This window comes from Xiphophorus couchianus, chromosome 14, assembly GCF_001444195.1.
Source record: "Xiphophorus couchianus chromosome 14, X_couchianus-1.0, whole genome shotgun sequence".
Lineage (NCBI taxonomy): Eukaryota > Metazoa > Chordata > Actinopteri > Cyprinodontiformes > Poeciliidae > Xiphophorus > Xiphophorus couchianus.
The window spans coordinates 17,164,027-17,183,142 of record NC_040241.1 but is presented as its reverse complement, the minus strand read 5'-3'; the positions used below and the strand labels follow the sequence as shown (position 1 = coordinate 17,183,142).

The 19,116-nt window shown below is 37.6% G+C and overlaps 1 protein-coding gene across 2 annotated transcripts in view; it reads left to right on the top strand.

Annotated features, from left to right (window-relative positions):
• The window catches only part of pcxb (pyruvate carboxylase b), a 369,757-nt gene that overhangs the window by 10,395 nt on the left and 340,246 nt on the right, over nt 1-19,116 (top strand). Inside the window, exons 1-5 of one of the 2 annotated variants that reach the window (XM_028039332.1) lie at nt 4,511-4,528; nt 10,010-10,146; nt 14,524-14,617; nt 15,929-16,019; nt 18,893-19,058. In XM_028039332.1, coding sequence (XP_027895133.1) covers nt 10,011-10,146; nt 14,524-14,617; nt 15,929-16,019; nt 18,893-19,058 — 487 coding nt within the window. In that variant the 5' untranslated portion in view covers nt 4,511-4,528; nt 10,010. Of the gene's footprint in view, nt 1-4,510; nt 4,529-10,009; nt 10,147-14,523; nt 14,618-15,928; nt 16,020-18,892; nt 19,059-19,116 lie in introns of those variants that run through there. The other variant, XM_028039331.1, reaches the window with a different exon arrangement.

The following is a 19,116-nucleotide window of genomic DNA, read 5'->3' as shown; positions in this document are numbered from 1 at the left end:
AATTGATTAGTCAAATTGAATCGAAAACTCCAATGTAGATCGTCTAACCCAGCGGTGTCCAAAGTGTGGCTTGCGGGCCATTTGTGGCCGTTGAAAGGATTTTATTCGGCCTCTGACTACAAGTCAAAAATTGTAAAAACTGGGCCAACAAAACAGAAAACACCTGATGACCCCCCAAAATTTTGTTTTTCTTATAATGTAGCAGTCCGAAGCCCTTTTCGTGTTTTAGATCTTTAATAATTTTTTAAAAAATGCTCCTTTATTTTCAGCAAGTAAAGAAAAAAAATGTAAATGATTTAACATTTTTAACTTAATGAATTTTGTGACCCACCAGTCATTTAAATTTGCTAGTTTTGGCCCAGTTTGGACACCAGTTTGGACACTGGCCTAACTCCAGAGTTATAGGAGTTGTGGCGATCAGAATCAGAAAAACATGACTTGCATCTTGGAAAATAATGCTTTAAACAAACAGCTTTGACGTGAAACTTGCCTAATTCTGAAACAAGAACAACGTCTCTGTCCCACATGTTTGGTTGCATTCAACAAAAGGGCAAAGGTCACATTCCTCTGGACCTTTAAAAGCCTGTTGGAAAGAAGTCGTGGTATTTTTGCTGAGGGGTTTCAGCTTTTGCCTAAGATTACATCCTTAACAGTTGTTTTAGGATGCTAGCTAACCATGGTAATGGTAATTTAGGGTGTTTTCATATCTGAGGGGTTTATTTAGTTTGTCCCCTTTGGTTGGTTCATTTGTGTAAATGAGTTTGAGCGTCATCTGCAGTTTGAACAGTGATTGTGAATATATGGGTTAATATTTTACATATTTAACGCAAACTACTTGTCACCAGTGACACAATCACAGTTTGGATTGGTGTAACTGGTTTTTGAGCATCCCTACGTGATGAAGACAGCATTTCAGAAACTTTGACACATACCGGTGCTTGAATAATACAACGTGCTTCTGTTGGTCTTTGCATGGCAACGATTTATTCTCATTCTGTTTCTGTCAAAGCTACATTTATTAAGTTTTTACTCACAGCTGATTGGGTTTGGCTGGGAAACGCTCTCACGCTGCAGTGAGCTGATGTGATTTTGTCTGCCTGGTGTTGAGCGGACTTTGGTCTTGTGTTTGGATAGACGATTTGGACGGTTTGTTAATGTTTGTTGGGACTCAAGAGCCGACTGTGAGATAAAGCAGGTCACTTTGATCATGCTCAGAATACAGCGGATGACAAACAAGAACTTGTTTAATAATAATTCAGATTTTTTTTTTGGTAGCATGTAATATATCTAGAGGTGGACAATATGGCTGAAAAACCAATCATAATATAGGAATTTCTTATCAGTCTATTAGTAACTGATTAGTTTTTTGTTTTGAATATTTGAAATTATGCCAAACTGATGGTCTGACTTCCTGTTTTTATCCGCAGTTTTTACTCCACACCATTGTTTTGTATTTTTAAGCAGTTATGAGGCATGGTGGAAAAAACTTCTTCTCCCCAAGTAACTCCACAGGTCGTTGCTAGGTAACCAAAGAGTGAGGGAGTCAGTTGATTCCACCAATGCAGTTAAATTATTGAATATTCTATCAAACGTACTATCTATTGACATGGATAATGTGTCTATTAGGATATATATTTTGTTGATTTATTGTCCAGCTCTAAATTTATCCTCTAGATATGAAGCCATTTTATTGCACATGACTTATTTCAATTATAAAGATATATAAACCAAAATAACATACAGCATTGCCTATAAGTTTAGAACCAAAACTTATTTATGCTTTGTGGATTTGTTGGTGTTTTATTTTTGCTGCATAATTAAAGTGTGCTTGTGCTTATGGTCACAAACTGATGGACATTCAGACATTAAATATGCTGCGTCCTTCCTACTACTTCCTATTGTCTTCTTCTTCGTGGTTTGTGCCAGAGGCGACATCCAATTGTTGATTATGTGAAAAATGTTTCTATGGCAGTTTTACGAAATAAACCAATCTTGATACAGCCATTCAGTGAATTTATTTTTGAAACATCAATGGAAACGCAGCTAGAGTGAAAAGTTGACATGCAAACAAAATGTACATTTTCCTCTTGATACTTGTGTTAAAATCCATTGCAGAGAACAAAAATGTCTGCAGATTTATCAGGATTTAAATCAGGGATCTGACGCTTAAGTGCCAAAACCAAAATGACTCAAATTGTAACCCTCAGAGCATAATGAGGATTCTTCCCAAACCACAACTTCATTCTTATCTTCATTTTCAGACTTTAAACTCTCGCTACACTCATACACTTTATGTAAGGCAGTGAGAAGAAAAGAAAGTAGAAAACAAAACCAAAGAGGACAAAATGATTTTTTAACAGATGTTTTGGGGACTGAATGAAAAAGATCTTTGCCTTTTATTATCATGTTCACTCTTGGATCGTATTTGCTTACCCTAAATTAACATTGACTGCAAAAAAAGAAGGTGAGTTCTGGATTTCAAAAGTTTACAACAGAAATAAAAGGTCATAAAAACTGTACAAGTTAAGCTGCAATGGGAAAGACAGAGAGACACCAACTACATTGTTTGAATTAGTCAGAATTTACAACCACAACTTTACATATTAATACTGAGCTATAATGAAATCTCTTCCTTCTGCAGGGGAACAGATTGTTATAGTTTGAAGATGAAAAGGAATCAGGGATGAAAGAACAAATTTTAAATGAATCATCATTAAACCTGCCATGCTGCAAACTGGTTTCATCTTCATCTTTTTCACTTCTCATCATATATGGCTGTCACTGGTTTCCACTAAACCATTAAAGAAGCCAGTAAAGCTGAGAAAGATTTCAATGTCCAGGCAAAAGCAAATCTGTATTCTGCACGACAACTGTGTACAGATTTGATAAGGTTAAGAGGATTTACATGCTCAGAGACATATTCAACTATAAACATGTTTTTTGTGGTCATTTTAAAAATTGTAACTGTGCAAAACTTAGATTTTTTTATGACTTATGATACCAGAAACCAAAACATTATGCAAAGAATTTAAATGGCATAAAAATGTTTTCATTCATGTTTCTTGATTGTTTGGGGACCTTGACATGCTAACGATAGCTGTAATTTTATTACAAATGTACATAAAACTATGTTGATATTTCACTAATGTTGAAAAAAACACAATTATGCAATTATGATGTTTCCATTAAATAGAAAACCAAATTAAAATCACATGATAAGTCATTAGAAATCATGGTGGGGCGTTATCATTTTATCACTTCCTGTCATCTTCTTAGTCGTTTCCGCCAGCAGTAACATAATGTTGTTGATCACATGACACAACTGGATGATGCAAAAAACATGTTCCAGTTTTGTGAAATACACCAATTTTAAAACAGCTTTTTATTTTAAAAAAACTTGAGTTTTTTCAAAATTAAAATTTACAACCAGCGAGTTTATTTTGTAATTCTAATTTGGGCAGTAATATGGTTAATGAAAATGCAGCCAGTGAGACAATGAACCACCGTAACGTCAGTGCAGAGGTCACTGATGCGTTCTTGTCACTGCAGAGATCGTCCATGTTGTCTTCATGTTTAATTTTCTGGTTCAGTGTTTCCAGTGTGCAGGGGAGCTTCCTGACATCTGAAACAAAATATCAAATATAAATCAGATTTTATGTTTACCTAAACGCCTTTTAAAACAATAAATATGTTTAGAGTTAATTTGTCCAGGTGCTAACTATGCTTATTGATAATTATTCACATTCATGCAAGTAGAGGATTGAGTTGCTCTTGAGAGAAATTAAACTTTAGCTTCAGTAAAACTTTTCCTTTCTAAAAAGCGCAGTGCAGTAACCAAAGGCTTAAAGCTAGTGTTTGCAGTTTCTTTCCGGCTCTCTTCTGTCCTTGGGAAGCTGTATCTGTTTCACCGTGTCACATTGTTGCTTTTGTGTTGAAAAAGTGTATTGTTACGGCCTGGATGCGTTATCAAGACACATATACAGTCCAAAAAGACATAACAGTGGTTTTATTTACCACAGTCTGTTCTTCAGGGCCAGTTAAAGGGTTAAACAGAGACAAAGTCACTTATTTATTTTCCTTAATGTCACCTGGTTTGTGTTAAATGTATTTGATTTAGTGTTTTATAAGTGTTGTTGCAGGAAAAACTAAACCTAAAGCCCATAAATAGAGTGTCAAGTGAAAACCCCCCCCAAAAAACAAAAACAGTATTAGTCCACAATAATTTACTAAAAAAACCAACTACAAGCAAACTCAAATTTAAAACCAGCAGCAGGTAGACTGAATTCACTTTTAAAAAATATTTAAAACTATGACCTTGTATTTATTAAAGACTTTGGCGCAGTCACCTCTAAAACGTGGCCTTCTTTAGCTGCAGTACCTCTGTTTGAGCACAGGGTGGCAGCAACAGACTACTAGTGAGGCGCTGTGGCTCGCAGTCAGCCCAGAAGAAGACGTCATCAATCTGTGCATCCTTCTCTGAATCTGGAAGCGTCTGCGCATTGCATGAGCTGCTGAGCGACTGGTTGAGGTAGTTTTAAACGTTTTTCCACTTTTCCCTGCTCTTTCCCCCCTAATATTCACATTTATTAAACCTTTTTTGAAAAGTTGTTAAAGAAAATAGTGTGACTTTTTTAAAGAATATTTAACTGACAGGACAAACTTGTTGAACTCGTCCCTCCTTCCATTCAGTTATTATTTCACTTCAAACTCCAACATTAACCTCGTTTTTATCGCTGCAACTCAAGCTGAAGATGTGACGATGTTTTGTTTTAAAGTTTTGTGTAATTTGCAGGCTTCGTTGTTGGTGTAATTTGGCGTCACACCTGAAGCTCGTTGTCTCTAATTAGACCCACTTGCAGCTGGTAGATTCGGGTTTTTCATGTCAGGAGGAAAATCAGTTAATGGCTTCTTGGAAAAACTGTCCTTTTTTCCTATTTTTAAATCATTTTATTGGGTGAGATAGCTGTCAGTCCTCCCACTACGCTGGACTAAGCAGTGTTTTTATAGTAAAACGCTTGTAAGCCAGCTAATTGAGCACTGCTCTTTTATGTGCAAGGTTGCTTTGACCTTTAAAGGAAATTAGTTTAATTGAAAGAGAAAAAATAGTCAATTTATTTGTTTTTCCCCTTTTTAATCCAACAATTTTTCTTCTTGTTAAGGGTACTCTATTATGTTGGGGATAAAATCATAATTACAACATTTTGGGTAGTGTTTAAAACGTAATTATTTAACATGATTACTCATTGAAGTGAATAAGAATACGCTTGAAAGCAGAGTGTGTGGGGGGTGGGAGTGAATTGCGTATTTTTTTATGATTATTTGGGACAAAAATCATAATTGAAGAACAAATTGAACAGCCCCAGTTTCATTGAAAACTCATAATTTGATTAAAATAATTGACTCCAAGCTCTAAAAATCCCAGAGCCTAATTGATTCATACATTTAGTGCTAAAAGCTTCAGAATAAGTGGAAAACGCTCTTGATTTAAAAAAAAATAAAAATTCAAATTAAAGCAGGATTTTTAGGGAAGCTAGTCAAAACAAATGAATTGATGCTTTTCACTCTTTGTTGCTTATTTTATTAGATTTTTTTCACTTTTAAATAATGAAATTGTTGACATATAATACAATTGAAAAATAAGATAAAGTATAGCAATAAAACTTTGGGAGATTTTAACCCTCTAGACCAGTGGTTCTCAAACTTTTTTCAGTGATGTACCCCCTTAAAAATATATTTTTAGTCAAGTACCCCCTGACACTGGCAAAACATTTTTGGAACAAAAAAGAGGTACAGTGCCTTTTTTTTCACTTTATCTATACTTTCAGCAGCATTGCTGCTATGCTTTAGCCACGTCTCCATAGTTACAGTGTAATCATGACAGGGCACTCGTCAACGACAGGTCGTTGACGAGTGCCCTGGGTTCGTGGGTCAAACTAACTTGGTGGGGGGGTCCGTTTTATTTTAAAGGATATTGAAACTAAATACTGAATATAAAATTCAGTGCATGAACACACATTTATATTTTATCTAACTTTTTACAAAATAATTTTTCCCAAGACTTATTATGAGGAGCCTACTGATTTTTTAAAGATATTTTGAAAAGCTTCATGTACCCCCTGCAGTACCTCCACGTACCCCCAGGGGTACGCGTACCCCCATTTGAGAACCAATGCTCTAGACAGCAGACACACCCATACAAATTTAAAAGAGGTAAAATAAGTAACGTTTCCACCAAGTAGAAAGAAAAGAGATGCTTCACGTAAATGCTGCCATTGGAGATGAACCTGAAAATTATCTAAAAATTATCTAAAAATATGAAATAAAATTAAATCAACGTGAAACTGAATTGTCTTTGCAAATATTTGAACTTTTAAGATGCAGATTGCATCGAATTGGCATCTCAAAGTCAATATTTACATTAATTTCTGATGCCAGAAGGATTTTTCCCACCCTGGATGTGCGTTTGTGGTTGCTGTGAGGGGAAGTTGTGCAGGAATAAAAAATGGCCGAAGCTATAGGGTGCCGCCTTCAGATCCGCTGCTGAGAGCAACGGACTCCCATATTTTACCATTTGGCTGACAAACCCAACAGTTTGGCTGTTGAGGTAAAAATGAGATCTTAAATAATGGTCGATAAATCTGCGGAACATGAACTGCAGCCTGGGTGTTTGTCCGTATTTCATTAATACTCGTTAATCTTGTCAGCTGTAATAAACGTTTGTCCCTCTGACCTCCTGCTGCTGACAAACATCCTTTACTTCCTGGTCGTCTGCTGGCCGACTGCAGCCGCCGCATCTTAACCGTCTGGATGGTGGACAGAGAGCTGAAACGATTAATCGTATTAATCGTGATGAATTGATAATTGGAATGATTTAGCAACACAAGTATACAGACTCAAGAAAAGGTCAATGGCTGAAATAACACAGTCAGAAGTAATTAAGCCAAAGCTACAAATACAGATACATTTTTCATTTAAGATAAAGTTTGTAAATATGTTGTACTAGTAACTCAGGTTTTATCTTCATCTGGTTCAAATTCAGTAGAAAAGTTGAGCATCTTTTGCTGCCCAATTATTAATCAGTTAATAAGATGATCTTTTAGTAGAGCCTCAAGTAGGAAATTTAAACTGTGATGGCAGAAAGTGGACAGAAATGAGTAACAGAAATTAAAGACGTATAAAGTAAAAAAAAAAACACAATGCAAGCTAATCTAGAATATAAAAATATAGAAAAACAGTCAACAGATCAGCCCTACATTGTGTTGGTAAGAGCAGAAATGTGAGATTTTCACATGTTGGGAAGAAATGTTGAAACATTGACCAACATATTTATGATTTGATATGATTTTGGTGATTTCACTCATCAAAATATAACGTCTGTTCAGTTGTGGAAGGTGTGGTGTTTTCTCTATAACTTTCTAATTTTTTGTTTTTATTATGCAAGTCACCTTGAGCCGCCTTGCTGCTGAACTGTGCTGTACAAATAAACTTGGATTTTTATCTGCAGATGCATCCTTTGTATGACACACTGATGAAAAGCTACATCACATTTTAGGCAGTAAATGTTGATAATTTAAAAGGGAATTTAATTATTTGCATCTTTTGATGCATTTCTGGTATAAAAAAGCTTAAATGAAAAATTTGCAGAATGTGCCAAAGGTTTTATACGATTAATCAGCGGTATAATCGATAGAATAACTGATTAATGAAATACGTCAGTTGCAGCCCCATTATTAAGGCAAAATGCCACTTTATTTAGTAACATGATCAGCTTTTATACTGTTTATCTTCACATTTTCTATTTTAGATTAAAACTAAAGAGTAAAGTTTTGTTTTGGCAGCGTTTGTAAGGGAACAACGCGGCCTGTGCGTTCCAGGACTGTGCTTTGTTTTTACAGCTGAGGTCCTGTTCTTTATTAAAATCAAACTGCAGAAGCCTTTAGTTTTCACTTTCCAGGTTTTGTTACAAATAAAACCTCATCTCATGATTTTGTTTTTGAGAAATGAGTTTTAAAAACATTTTTCTTCTGACTTCTTCTCAAACTTAACTCTGCTGCTCGACCCAGAAACCAGTTTTCTTGTTTTGATTAGAAGAAAACAGACTTTCCAAACTTATAGAAACAAAGAAACAGAGATGCATTTCCTTTCTGTGCAGATGAATTGTTCATTTAAAGGGGAAGAGGCCCCATAATGTTTGTTTTTGCAGCTTGAATCCATCAGAGGAACATATTTTCTTTGCGTTCTGCTTCGACTAACCCTGGGATCCCCGTCCTGCAGCTATCAGGCCTCTGGTGGCTCTTTAGGCCCGGCGCAGCAACTCCCTGCAGCTTCAGTCAAAAATAACGAGCCACGCTTTTATAGTAAAAGATAATTGGGGAAAAGGGGCTCGTTTTGGTTTTATTTCAGTTATTCTTGCATCACCTCTCGTTGGGCTGCCACCTTATCGTGGTGGAGGGGTTTGAGTGCCCAACGATCCTGCTGTCTGGGGCTTTACGCCCCTGGTAGGGTCACCCAAGGCAGACAGGTTCCAGGTGTCTTGTTTGGGACCAGACAAAGCGCAGCCCGAAGTGAGTGGGTGGGTGGGTGGATGGATGGATGGATATTCTTGCATCATCTACATAATTTTTCTAGTTCAAGGAATTCTGCCTCTACATGTTTAGTTTGGTCATTTTATTAAATCATTGATGTTCCAAGCTTTTGAGACAAAATCTAGCAATTACTTTCCTTTAACCTTCAGAGCAGCATGCTAAACATGATATTTTGATGAGACAAAGTTTAGAACCAATAGTTGTATGTCTGAAATAAAAGATTTTTATTTTCTGTTGTTGCTGCAGAAAATGCTTTTAGTAAAAAACAAACTAGCAAATAAAAACGAGAGCTGTCATGGAAAAACCTTTTATCAGCCCAAAACATCAAACAAGTTTTCTCGAGGCTTTTTTTGATTGAAAAGTTGCTGGATTTTTGTTGCCCTGCGTACGACTTTAAAATGAAAGCAAAAATAAACATATTACCAAATCTCTTCCTTTTTAAAAGTAGAATAACCTTCATTATACCTCAATTATCACAAGCGACAATCTTAGAACTCAGAACCTTCTAAGATTGTCATTAGGGGAAAATCGGGGCAAAAAATTAAAAATTGTGTCGAGACCTCCTTCCCCCAGGGCCGCAGTAAAATCGCAAAGCCTTGACCGGTCCGGTCTGCGGTGATAAATAGGTTGGGGACCAAGGGGGCGTGGCGTAGGGGTTAGCCCAACCCATATTTGGAGGCCTTGAGTCCTCGACGCGGCCGTCGGTGACATTTGCTGCATGTCTTCCCTCCTTTCCTTCCTGTCAGCCTACTTTTGTATAAGGGACAATAGAGCCCACAAAAAGACCCCCTGGAGGGGTACAAAAAATAAACAAAACTCTTATGCTAATAGCTATGCTAATTATTTCATTAGCATATTAGCTAACTTTGAAAACGTTTGACACATTTAACTTCTAAGTTGATTTCTATGGATAAATTCAGAAGTGTTAACATACTTGGCTGGTTGTAAACTTTCTGTTGAATGAACTTAAACATCTATGTTGAAGTTTTGGTTATTAACTGTTTATTGTTCAAATAGTTAGGTGTTTAGATTCATGCTCTTTTTTTCCCACAGTTTACGCAGCAGTTCTGTTTAATCTTGTTCTTTTTTCTCATTAATTTTACTTCAATCAAGCATAGAGTAATAAAATAAAACACTAATATTAGATAACAAGATATAAATACAATGTCTAAGAGCATCATGGAGTATGCAAATGTCAAAATTAAATTGTTGTTTGGGAGTTGTAGTCTCCCAACAGCAGATATAATTTGAATTGAAGGTAGCACTTTAGCGTTAGCTTCTGCTAAATAGCGCTTTAAACCAACTAATGTTTATAATTAGCGGTTGAGGATTAGCTAGCACTGATTTTCTTGTTTCTTACCTTCTTCCCCATGTTTTAACTTGACCTTTATTTGTGTTTTCCTCTTTTTTTCTGCCCCTGTCAGGATGTTGAGGTTTGCAGCGGTGCGAGGCGGCCTGGGCCTGCTCACCGTCAGGAGGGCGTGTCTCCTCTCCCGATCCGCCCACTCTGCCCCACAGACCGAGTACCGACCCATCAAGAAAGTCATGGTGGCCAACAGAGGTAAAACTTTTCATCCAGCACTAATATTCAAGTGTTGCTGTTGAATTAAACGCTGTTTCATGTATAATTTAAGAAAAGCCTGTTACTTTTACTGTTTTCCTGAGGCAGAAAGACTCTCAGGTCGTTTCATTTTTAATGTGCTGCATTAAGTTTTCTTTTCTGATTGCTAATATTTAAGCAGACTCGATGGGAGGCCGTACTGGAGTGTTTTAATGAGGAACTTCTGTAATATTGATGAAAACTGCAGTTCATCACATGTTGGGTTCTGCTTTTCCTCCTGTTTTTGACGTCTGAACACAGATTCTTACAGGAGTTTTCTGGATAAAGGTTCAAAACTTCAGTTTTCTGATCTCCGGACCAAGTCATTACTGTATATTTTTCAACATGGCGCTGCATCTCCAGATTGAGTCGAGATGGTTTGAAGAAAAGAAATGCTCAGATTATTTTTATTTTTGTCTATGTTTTGGGGCAAAATAGTATGTTGAACCCAAATGCTTACTTTTTGCTACGACCCATTCCAGATCGCGTCTTTTCATTTTTAGATGAAAAACTTTGCTGTAGATGTGCTGCTTGTAATTCAAGAAATTAGATTTTAATATTTCTACAAATGTCCTTTTTTAAGAAAAAGTGAAAGATGGATTAAGGTTTTCTTTTGCTGGTAGAAGTACAAATTAACTCTTAACTTTTCATAACTGCTGATTAACTGGCAGAAAGAGACTCTCCTGTGTTCTGTCCTCCATGAAAAACAAATGCAGGAAACATCGCGGTTTGCAACAAACTCAAAACATTCTCCGTGTAGAAGCTAAAGGAAGATGGGTTGTTAATTGTTTTAGTGAAATGCTGCATGAAAACCACAGTTGGCAAAGTGTCTGGAGTTGGATTATTCTATAACTGTGATTAATTTATTTTTTATCAAGTAGTTGTAGTATTTTTACTCAAGGTTATCACATGACAGCACATGTCTACTTTGCACCAGACTCCATGCCAGCCACATCTGACTTGTTCACGTCTGTAAGGTAATTTACGTGAGACATGCATCGTAACTCTGCACCAGAAGAAGCCAGACTCTGTAAATCAGGATGTAAACAATGACTGAAAATTATAAATATGAAATTATGAATGAAATCTGTTCTGGTTTTGACTTCGCATCCAGTCAGACTTGTCTACAGAAGTTGCAGTAAATGCGTCACACAAGGCCGTTGCTCTTAGCTTGGTTTCTTTTCGTTAGCGTCTTTTGTCTTGTGATGATAAAAGAAGTCACAAGAATAAACTTGGCTGAATAAACTTTGAAATCGATTCATAATCAGCTCCATCTGTTACTTCCATAACTGTTTGCTGCTCTGCAACGTCAAAGTTATTTGTGTATTAATCACTTGAGCATTGTAAACCGTCCAAACAGAAGTCTGATTGCAGTTTTATCTAGTCGTATCATCATCCATGCAAAAAAAGAAAATTGTATTTCAACAACAAATCTGCGTTGATGTTTGAGTAATTGGAGTCTCTCCTGTCAAGTCCGGTCCAGACGGACAGACGATTGTTTCTCTGTCATCATCCATTTTAAATGACAAACTTACTCACACATCTGACTGTTGATCTGGTGCTGCTCTAATTAAACACACGTGCTGCATCTACCCATCACTCCCAGTATAAACGCTCTGGTTTTCAGTCCTACCGCACTCTGTCAGCGTTTCCTCTCCTCCATGCTTGTTGCTCCTCTTCTCGATTCGTTTCTGCAGCTCTTGTCAGATGTGATTTTTGCTGCAAGCCACTTGTTGTCTCCCTCTCTGCCCTGCTGTGACTCCCTCATTTACTCCTCCTCATTTACCTCCTCCCTCCCACTGCTTTTGTCTCCTCTAATCTTATCTGCGTCTCCATTAAAGACGCCACACTGCTCGTTTTTGATTGTCACTTCTTTAAAGGACCCGTCACCCCAGCCTTCACTCTGATTCAAATCGTCTAATCTGTTTTTCTATAAATCTCTCCCTGACTAATTTTCCCTTTGTGATGTTAGTCGTTGCTTTTTTTCTTTTTTAAAGAAAGCTGCACAAACATTTAAATGCCGTCTCCTGTCCTCCCCTTCAAACAAAAACAAAACATACCAGCTTTCAGTGACTGAGGTTGATTTTTCACTAAACTGTGCTTTTTTTTTTTTTTTTTGAGCGTTTGGTTCCTGTGACAGCAAGATGAACGCTAAGGAGTGTTTTTGTTTTTTTTCTGTCAGCGAATGTCTGCTAAGCTCTTTAGTTTTGCTGCTTTCTACCTTTCAAATGGCTTTTATTTTTTTCCTGCACATCACATATGGTGTCTTTCACAATTATTGAGACTTCAGTATGTTTTATTGAGATTTTATGATAACCGAAATGGTGCGTAGTTGTGAAGTGGATGGAAATGTCTGGCGGCTTGAAATCATTGAAATAAGGTTTGGAAAGTGCTTAATTTCTGTTTCAAGTCCTTAAACATGCTTGGTATTCTAACTGAGCAGTTTTGCAATAAAGTATTGAAGTGCAAGCTAATGTTAGATTAAATGCTGTTATTTACAGTTTTTACTCACCGTCTGAAGTTAAATCAGACTGAAATTTTCTTATTTTAAGTTAGTTGGAATTAGCAAATTTATTTCTATTTACTAAATGAGAAAAAAACTTGACAAGAATATTTTTTTTGTAACTTTCTTGGACCAGTCTTGACTGGTAAAAACCAGTATTAATTTAACACTGGCATTTTTAATGTGTAGATTTAAAAAACTCTGTTTACAGTTGAAACGAGACGGTTTTTACTCACCATCTGAAGTTAAATTAGACTAAAATGTTCCTATTTTACATTAGTTGAAATTAGAAAATTTATTTCTATTTGCTAAATGCCAAAAATCTTGCCAAGAACATTTTCTAGAGATTTTTTTTATAACTTTCTTGGACCAGTCGGGTGTATATGGTTTGGTCGACATTTTTAAACAAAATTTTGTTACATTGTAGTTTAATTGTTTCTGCTGTAGAATATGGAATACTATCACAATAAAATATTAATGATAATAAATTATATCATATAAAACTGATTTCAAACTGTTTTAGTTTGTTTTTATTTCCAAATTGTGGTGCTGGAAAAGTTTGAAACTTGCCTTGAAAATGCTTAAAGTGCTTGAGTTTTACAGTGGGAAACATGAACAAACTTGAATAATGTAGCTTAGCTTGATAAAACTCAAGGTGGCTTAAGTAGCCGCCTCTTTCTCTACCAAACTCACATGTTTCCTCTTTTTATAAAACGGATCAGACTCGTTCACATCGGACTGACATTTTTAGGAATTGGCACAATAAACTTTGCAGGACGATAAATTGTTCCAGAAGGTTTTGCAATAAACGATGACATTTTTGTTTTGAGACAGTTTCCAAGTAATATATTAGTCAAAAATATATAAGGTGTAGTTGTAATGCAACTACATTCACTCACTCAAAGAATAATAAACGTTAATTTCTAGCTAACATGTAAAAGTGGAAGACATTTTAAATATCCAAAATAAATAAAATGTATCCTGAAGTCTCTGAAAATTAATTAACCTGGAAATAATTGTGCTGTCTAAAAGTGGCTGGTAGAGACTGGTTCACCAGACGGTTTTTGGTAGAAAGACACCAGAAAAACAAACTATCATGCAAATATAAATGATCAAGCTTGTTTTCAAATGACTTCTTACTGCTTCTGTTTTATTTAAGGTGTTGGAGTAAAGGGACCACCTCATTTTCTGATTCATATTTCTAAAAACCTATAAAAACATCATTTTCCTGACATTAAATTAACAAGTGTTAGATAAACAATAATATTGTTGTTTTGAGGCCGTTTTAAGTTATATAATGGTAAAGACATAATAATGCAACAACTCAAACAGCAATAAACATTGGAACTGGAAGACTCTTTAAATACCTAAAATAAAAAACAAAACTACAAATAAAATGAATTATGAAGTCTCTGTGAATACAATTATTCTTAAAAAATATATGAAAAAATAAAATAATACAAAACAAAATGGATAGATAAAAACTTTATTTCTTCCCTGAGGGATTAATAAAGTTTTTTATCTATCATTCTTCAAAAAAGGGCTATTTGAGCACAAAGCACCAAACTGAAGTCTTTTGACTTTTGTCAGTAAGTTTTTGGTGGAGAAAAGAGAAAAACTATAAATTATGCAAATGGAAATTGTTTTAATTTATCATGCGATTGATTTATTGCTTGTCGCAACAGGCCTACAAGTGATGCATACAAGCTTGGAACTGGTTACAAAATGAAGGAAAACCTCAAGTACATAAATGATTAAAACCTCAGTCATTGTGATGCTCACAGCTGAATGATTTCATTTACTTTTCCTCCTCTGTAATTTTAATTTTTTCCCAGGTGAAATTGCTATCAGAGTGTTCAGAGCCTGCACTGAACTGGGGATTCGCACCGTGGCTGTTTACTCTGAGCAAGACACCGGACAGATGCACAGGTAACGACCGTCTTCAGAGGCTTCAGTAAATAAATCACGTCTTGTCCAAATGATGCAACCGCCGAGTAACAAAGAAAAGTTTGAAGCCTCTTTTCCCCCATTGGTGCTTTGATCATTGCTGGTTTTCGTGTGAAATGGCAACAAATGTCGAGTTGTTTGGAGGGTAAACGTTAAAAAATCTTGTTCAATCCCAGTTGACATGTTACTCTACGTTTGCCCTCCATCTTTATTCTCACTCAGTTACAGGAAATCCTGACTGGACGCAAAGTTAGCGGGCTAAATGTATAAAAACCAAGTAAATATCACTTAGCCAAGAGTTATAGATACCATATTTTCCGGACTATAGAGCACACCTCACTATAAGCTGCACCCACAAAGTAAAAAAAAAAACACACAAAAAACCCCTGGAAACATACATATATAAGCCGCAACGGGCTAAAGGCTGCTGGTATCTCCGCCTCTCTGTTTTCCACAAGGGCGCAGCAGCGGGCAGCATCCTTAATAAATCTGCTGGATATGTTAAGGACGCAGCCCTGCGTCTCCAACGTCGAACCATGGATTCGTTCACGTCGAGTTTACGTGCAGCAGCCATCGATCTGTGCTGCCAGATCGATGGTCTTCAACTTAAAAGCTGCATCATATGAACTTCTTCGTGTGGTTTCCATGATGAGGGGGTTTGAGTTTGAAAACATTTCTCCGCCGTGCCTGCTGCTAGCATGTGCTTGTTCTAATTGGAAAATCAGCTCTTTCTTCTTTGATTTCCAATTTTGACTTTGAATGATTCACTTCCTGCTAAAGAGCCCCGTGGTGGTTGAAGAAAAGTCCACAGAAAAGCCGCACCGGGCTAAAAGCCGCATGGTTCAAAGCGTGGGGAAAAAAGTAGCGCCTTATAGTCCGGAAAATACGGTAATTTCATTACTCCTCAATTAACGGTGTGCCAATTTATCGGTGCTGATTTCCTTAATTTTGGGAGAGTGGTGATCGGCCAATTTAAACGTGAAGCAAATCTTATCTACCTCAGCAAAGGTCTAAAATTCAGCCACTGTCCTCTTCCGATTTCCTGTGAGAGGCTTGACTGACAGACTGGCCCACCAGGTCATGTCTGCACTTAATAGTCCTTCCACTTTTTTAGTTGCTATAATGAGCAACATTTCAGACAAAATAAAATTGGCCAAAAACAGAATAGACAGGTCAGGATTTTTTAAAGATCGGAGATCGGCCATAAAACTGCTGTTGGTGCAGTTTTATGGACCGAATGCGTGGAGGAAAACATTAACATGCATGTTAATGTTTTGTTTTTGCACTTTGCAGGCAGAAGGCAGATGAGGCTTACCTGATTGGAAAGGGCCTGCCACCAGTTGCGGCGTACCTGCACATTCCAGACATCATCAAAGTGGCCAAGGTGAAGGATATTTACTAACGTGTACTGCTATAAACTGTGATGTGTAAACTCAAACAGAACATGGGTGATATTTGGAGAGGATGTCTGTCCTCTCCAGAGGCAGACATTTTAATATGACATATAAAAGTTTGATAGAGCATGATGGTTGAAGGTTTTTATGGTTTATTAGCTTCTGTTTTTATTTTAACAACTTTTGTAATTGGTTTAACTTTAAAATCTCTTCTTGACATGACCTCAAATATTCTTTTTTTCATGTCTTTTTAAATGACTCGGAGAGCCAAGAACACGTCTGCCAATGGTGAAGCAAATTCTTTTTTTGGTTAGCGACTCGGCTAACTTTAGCTAAAGCTCTAGTTTACCTGGCTGTTTTGTGAACATTTAATTCAGTGTGAGGTTCAATTTGTAAGCGGGTGAAGATTGTTTACGCATCAGTTCAGTTTCCTCTCCCCACATTCTGTTTTTTTTCCCTCAATAACTTTTATTTAAAACAAGAAACGTACAGAAAGGGGAAAAGAAAACATGGGCAGTAGTGAACAAGATATAAAAATAAATATAATTTGGAGCATGTAGATTATTTTGGAGCTTAGTATAAGTTTACATATTTCCATTAGTGATGTATCGATACATGAAAAGTTGAGTTGATGTCCAGTTGTTGTTGCTGTTTAGGGAACTGATATTTTTGTTGAGATTTGATTGAATGCTAAATGGCTTGCCATATTAAAACTACTCCATCTCTGCTGCTGCTTCAACCCAAAACAAGCCGACTTATCGTCTGTGTAGCAGTAGAGGCGTGGCGTTCTTTAGATTCATTTGTTCAGAATTTATGGAGGCTCTTAATCTGACCTAATGAACACATCTGATTGTTTTTATACACAAAAAAACATATTTTTGGACCTATAAAAGAGGAGAAATGTCAGCTCTGACACTCCTTCCTGTCTGCTCTTGGCTTGCTTGTCATTCTCTTGCACACCTGTGTCTTTTGTTCACTTCTTTGTGCGTGTCCCATGTCCCTCCTGTTCAATCTAGTTTTCCATCTTCCTTTTTCCCCACCTTCATTTCCTGCAGCTTTATCATCCCACCGATCAGATTTGCTCCTTTTTTTCACCTTTCTTTGCACCAGCTGCAGTTGTTCTTTGTCGTTCTTCTGACCTGTCTCTCGTGGTGTGTGATTTCTTGTTTTTTTTTTTGGTTTTTTTCCTCCACGTGTTCGACCAGCCAAGCCGAGGGAGGCATCGCCATCCAACTCATTTCTCTAAATCAGCCTGGCTGTCTAGGAGCGCCGCCACCACATGCCAGGAAGATGTGTCTGTTTTCTTTCACGATGAATGTCGGTGTATGTTTACCTGTTGTTCACTCCGTCACTCCTTAATGTGTGACAGAAATACCGATGTCTTTCTCCATGCCTTCTGTGAGATTTCTCGTCTGAAAGCTCATTTTCAGCTGGCGTCTCCAACTTGATCTTCTCTACGTTTTTATTTGTGGGTGTCTGAACCTGCTCGCCTGTGTGTGGCAACATGCCTCCTCTGGCCTGGCAACGCTGTTTCCCCCGAGCAACAAGACGGTCCGTAATTACAGCCCGCCTCGTGTAAAAGAGCAGATGGCACATACGGCGCCAGTGATGGCTTTATCCATTAGGATCGGCCAACACTGGATCTGGCTGCCTGTGAGCTTCAGCTCAGCACCTTATCCATGGCTACATGTAACAATAGACTTTACTTAGTTTCCTTTTTAGAAATTTTAATAAAATATTGTCACACGAACGTCGGCATGTTGTTCTAACTGCGATGCACTCTGGGAAAATGACGTGTAATGGTCCAACAGAGCTAGAAACTTCATTGAGTGAAGTCGTGAAGCCTTTTCAAGTTGAACTGGAGCGCGGTGAAATCGATGGGAGCGTAGAAATCTCAAGAGGTGATGAAGATGAGGAGGAACAAATAGAGGAAGAGGAGAGTTGGCCGTAGGAGCTGCTGGTGTTTTGCTGCTGCTGCCATCAGCGTCATAAATGAAACAATGAATGACGCTGTTACGACTGGAGTCGTTAAATGTTATTATGTAAATGAGTGTGCAGGTACTTGTTTTTGATTGGTGCCTGGAGGACGACGGGGGACGTCCGATTGGTGGCTTCCCGGATGTGAGGAGTATAAAAGCGGCTGACGTGGACTTCCTGGAAGATCTCTCCTCTGCTCATCTCAACCGGCCACACTGTTTGTTTTGTTTGTTCAACTTCTTGGTTTGGAGTTTGTAGGAGTGAGCTGCCATTTATGTTGCCTTAGTTCTTTCCTGTTTTTTTAGTTAGGGAGGTAAGTTTTTGTCATTTGGTTTATTTATTTTCGGTTAGGTAAGTTGATTATTATTTAGATAGTTCCTTTTGTTTGTTGTTTTGGCACTAGCTCATTCTGAAGTTATATGCTCCATTTTTGTTATATTTAAATCAAACATATATTTTTTAATAAACATCATTGTAAAATGTTTAACTTTGTATGTGTTGGCTGTTTGGGATGGGACGAGGAGGGACCTTTCATGTTATGATCTGGCCACCCCTAGACGGGTCGTAACAGACGCGTACCTCTGGTCGGATTGTGTGATCCGATAAGTACTTCTGCAGCTCTGTGTCCGGTCTCCTGGTCTGGTCTCTCCAGGGCAGAGAAGTCTGTAATGTCTGCCCATGTGCACTAGTCAAGGGTGTGAATTATAACCTGTCAAATTACAGACGGGCTTCACATTTTTCCACCTTGTAAAAGAAAAACAAAAATGGTCAAATATGGAAAATACTTTAACTCGACCTCTAGTCCTGGGCGGCAGTAGCGCCGCCGGTGCTCTGTTAGCATTTCGAGAGCTTCCATCGCTAATGTAGAGCTAATTTCTTTTCTTAGGACAACGGCGTGGATGCCATCCATCCTGGCTACGGCTTCCTCTCTGAGCGCGCAGACTTCGCTCAGGCCTGCTCAGACGCTGGAGTCAGGTTTGTTGGGCCGAGCCCAGACACGGTCCGCAAGATGGGAGACAAAGTGGAGGCACGATCGCTGGCAATTGGAGCAGGTGAGGAGGAAATCAGAGTTTTGTATCACTTTGGATGAAAATAGGACCTTGGAGAAGC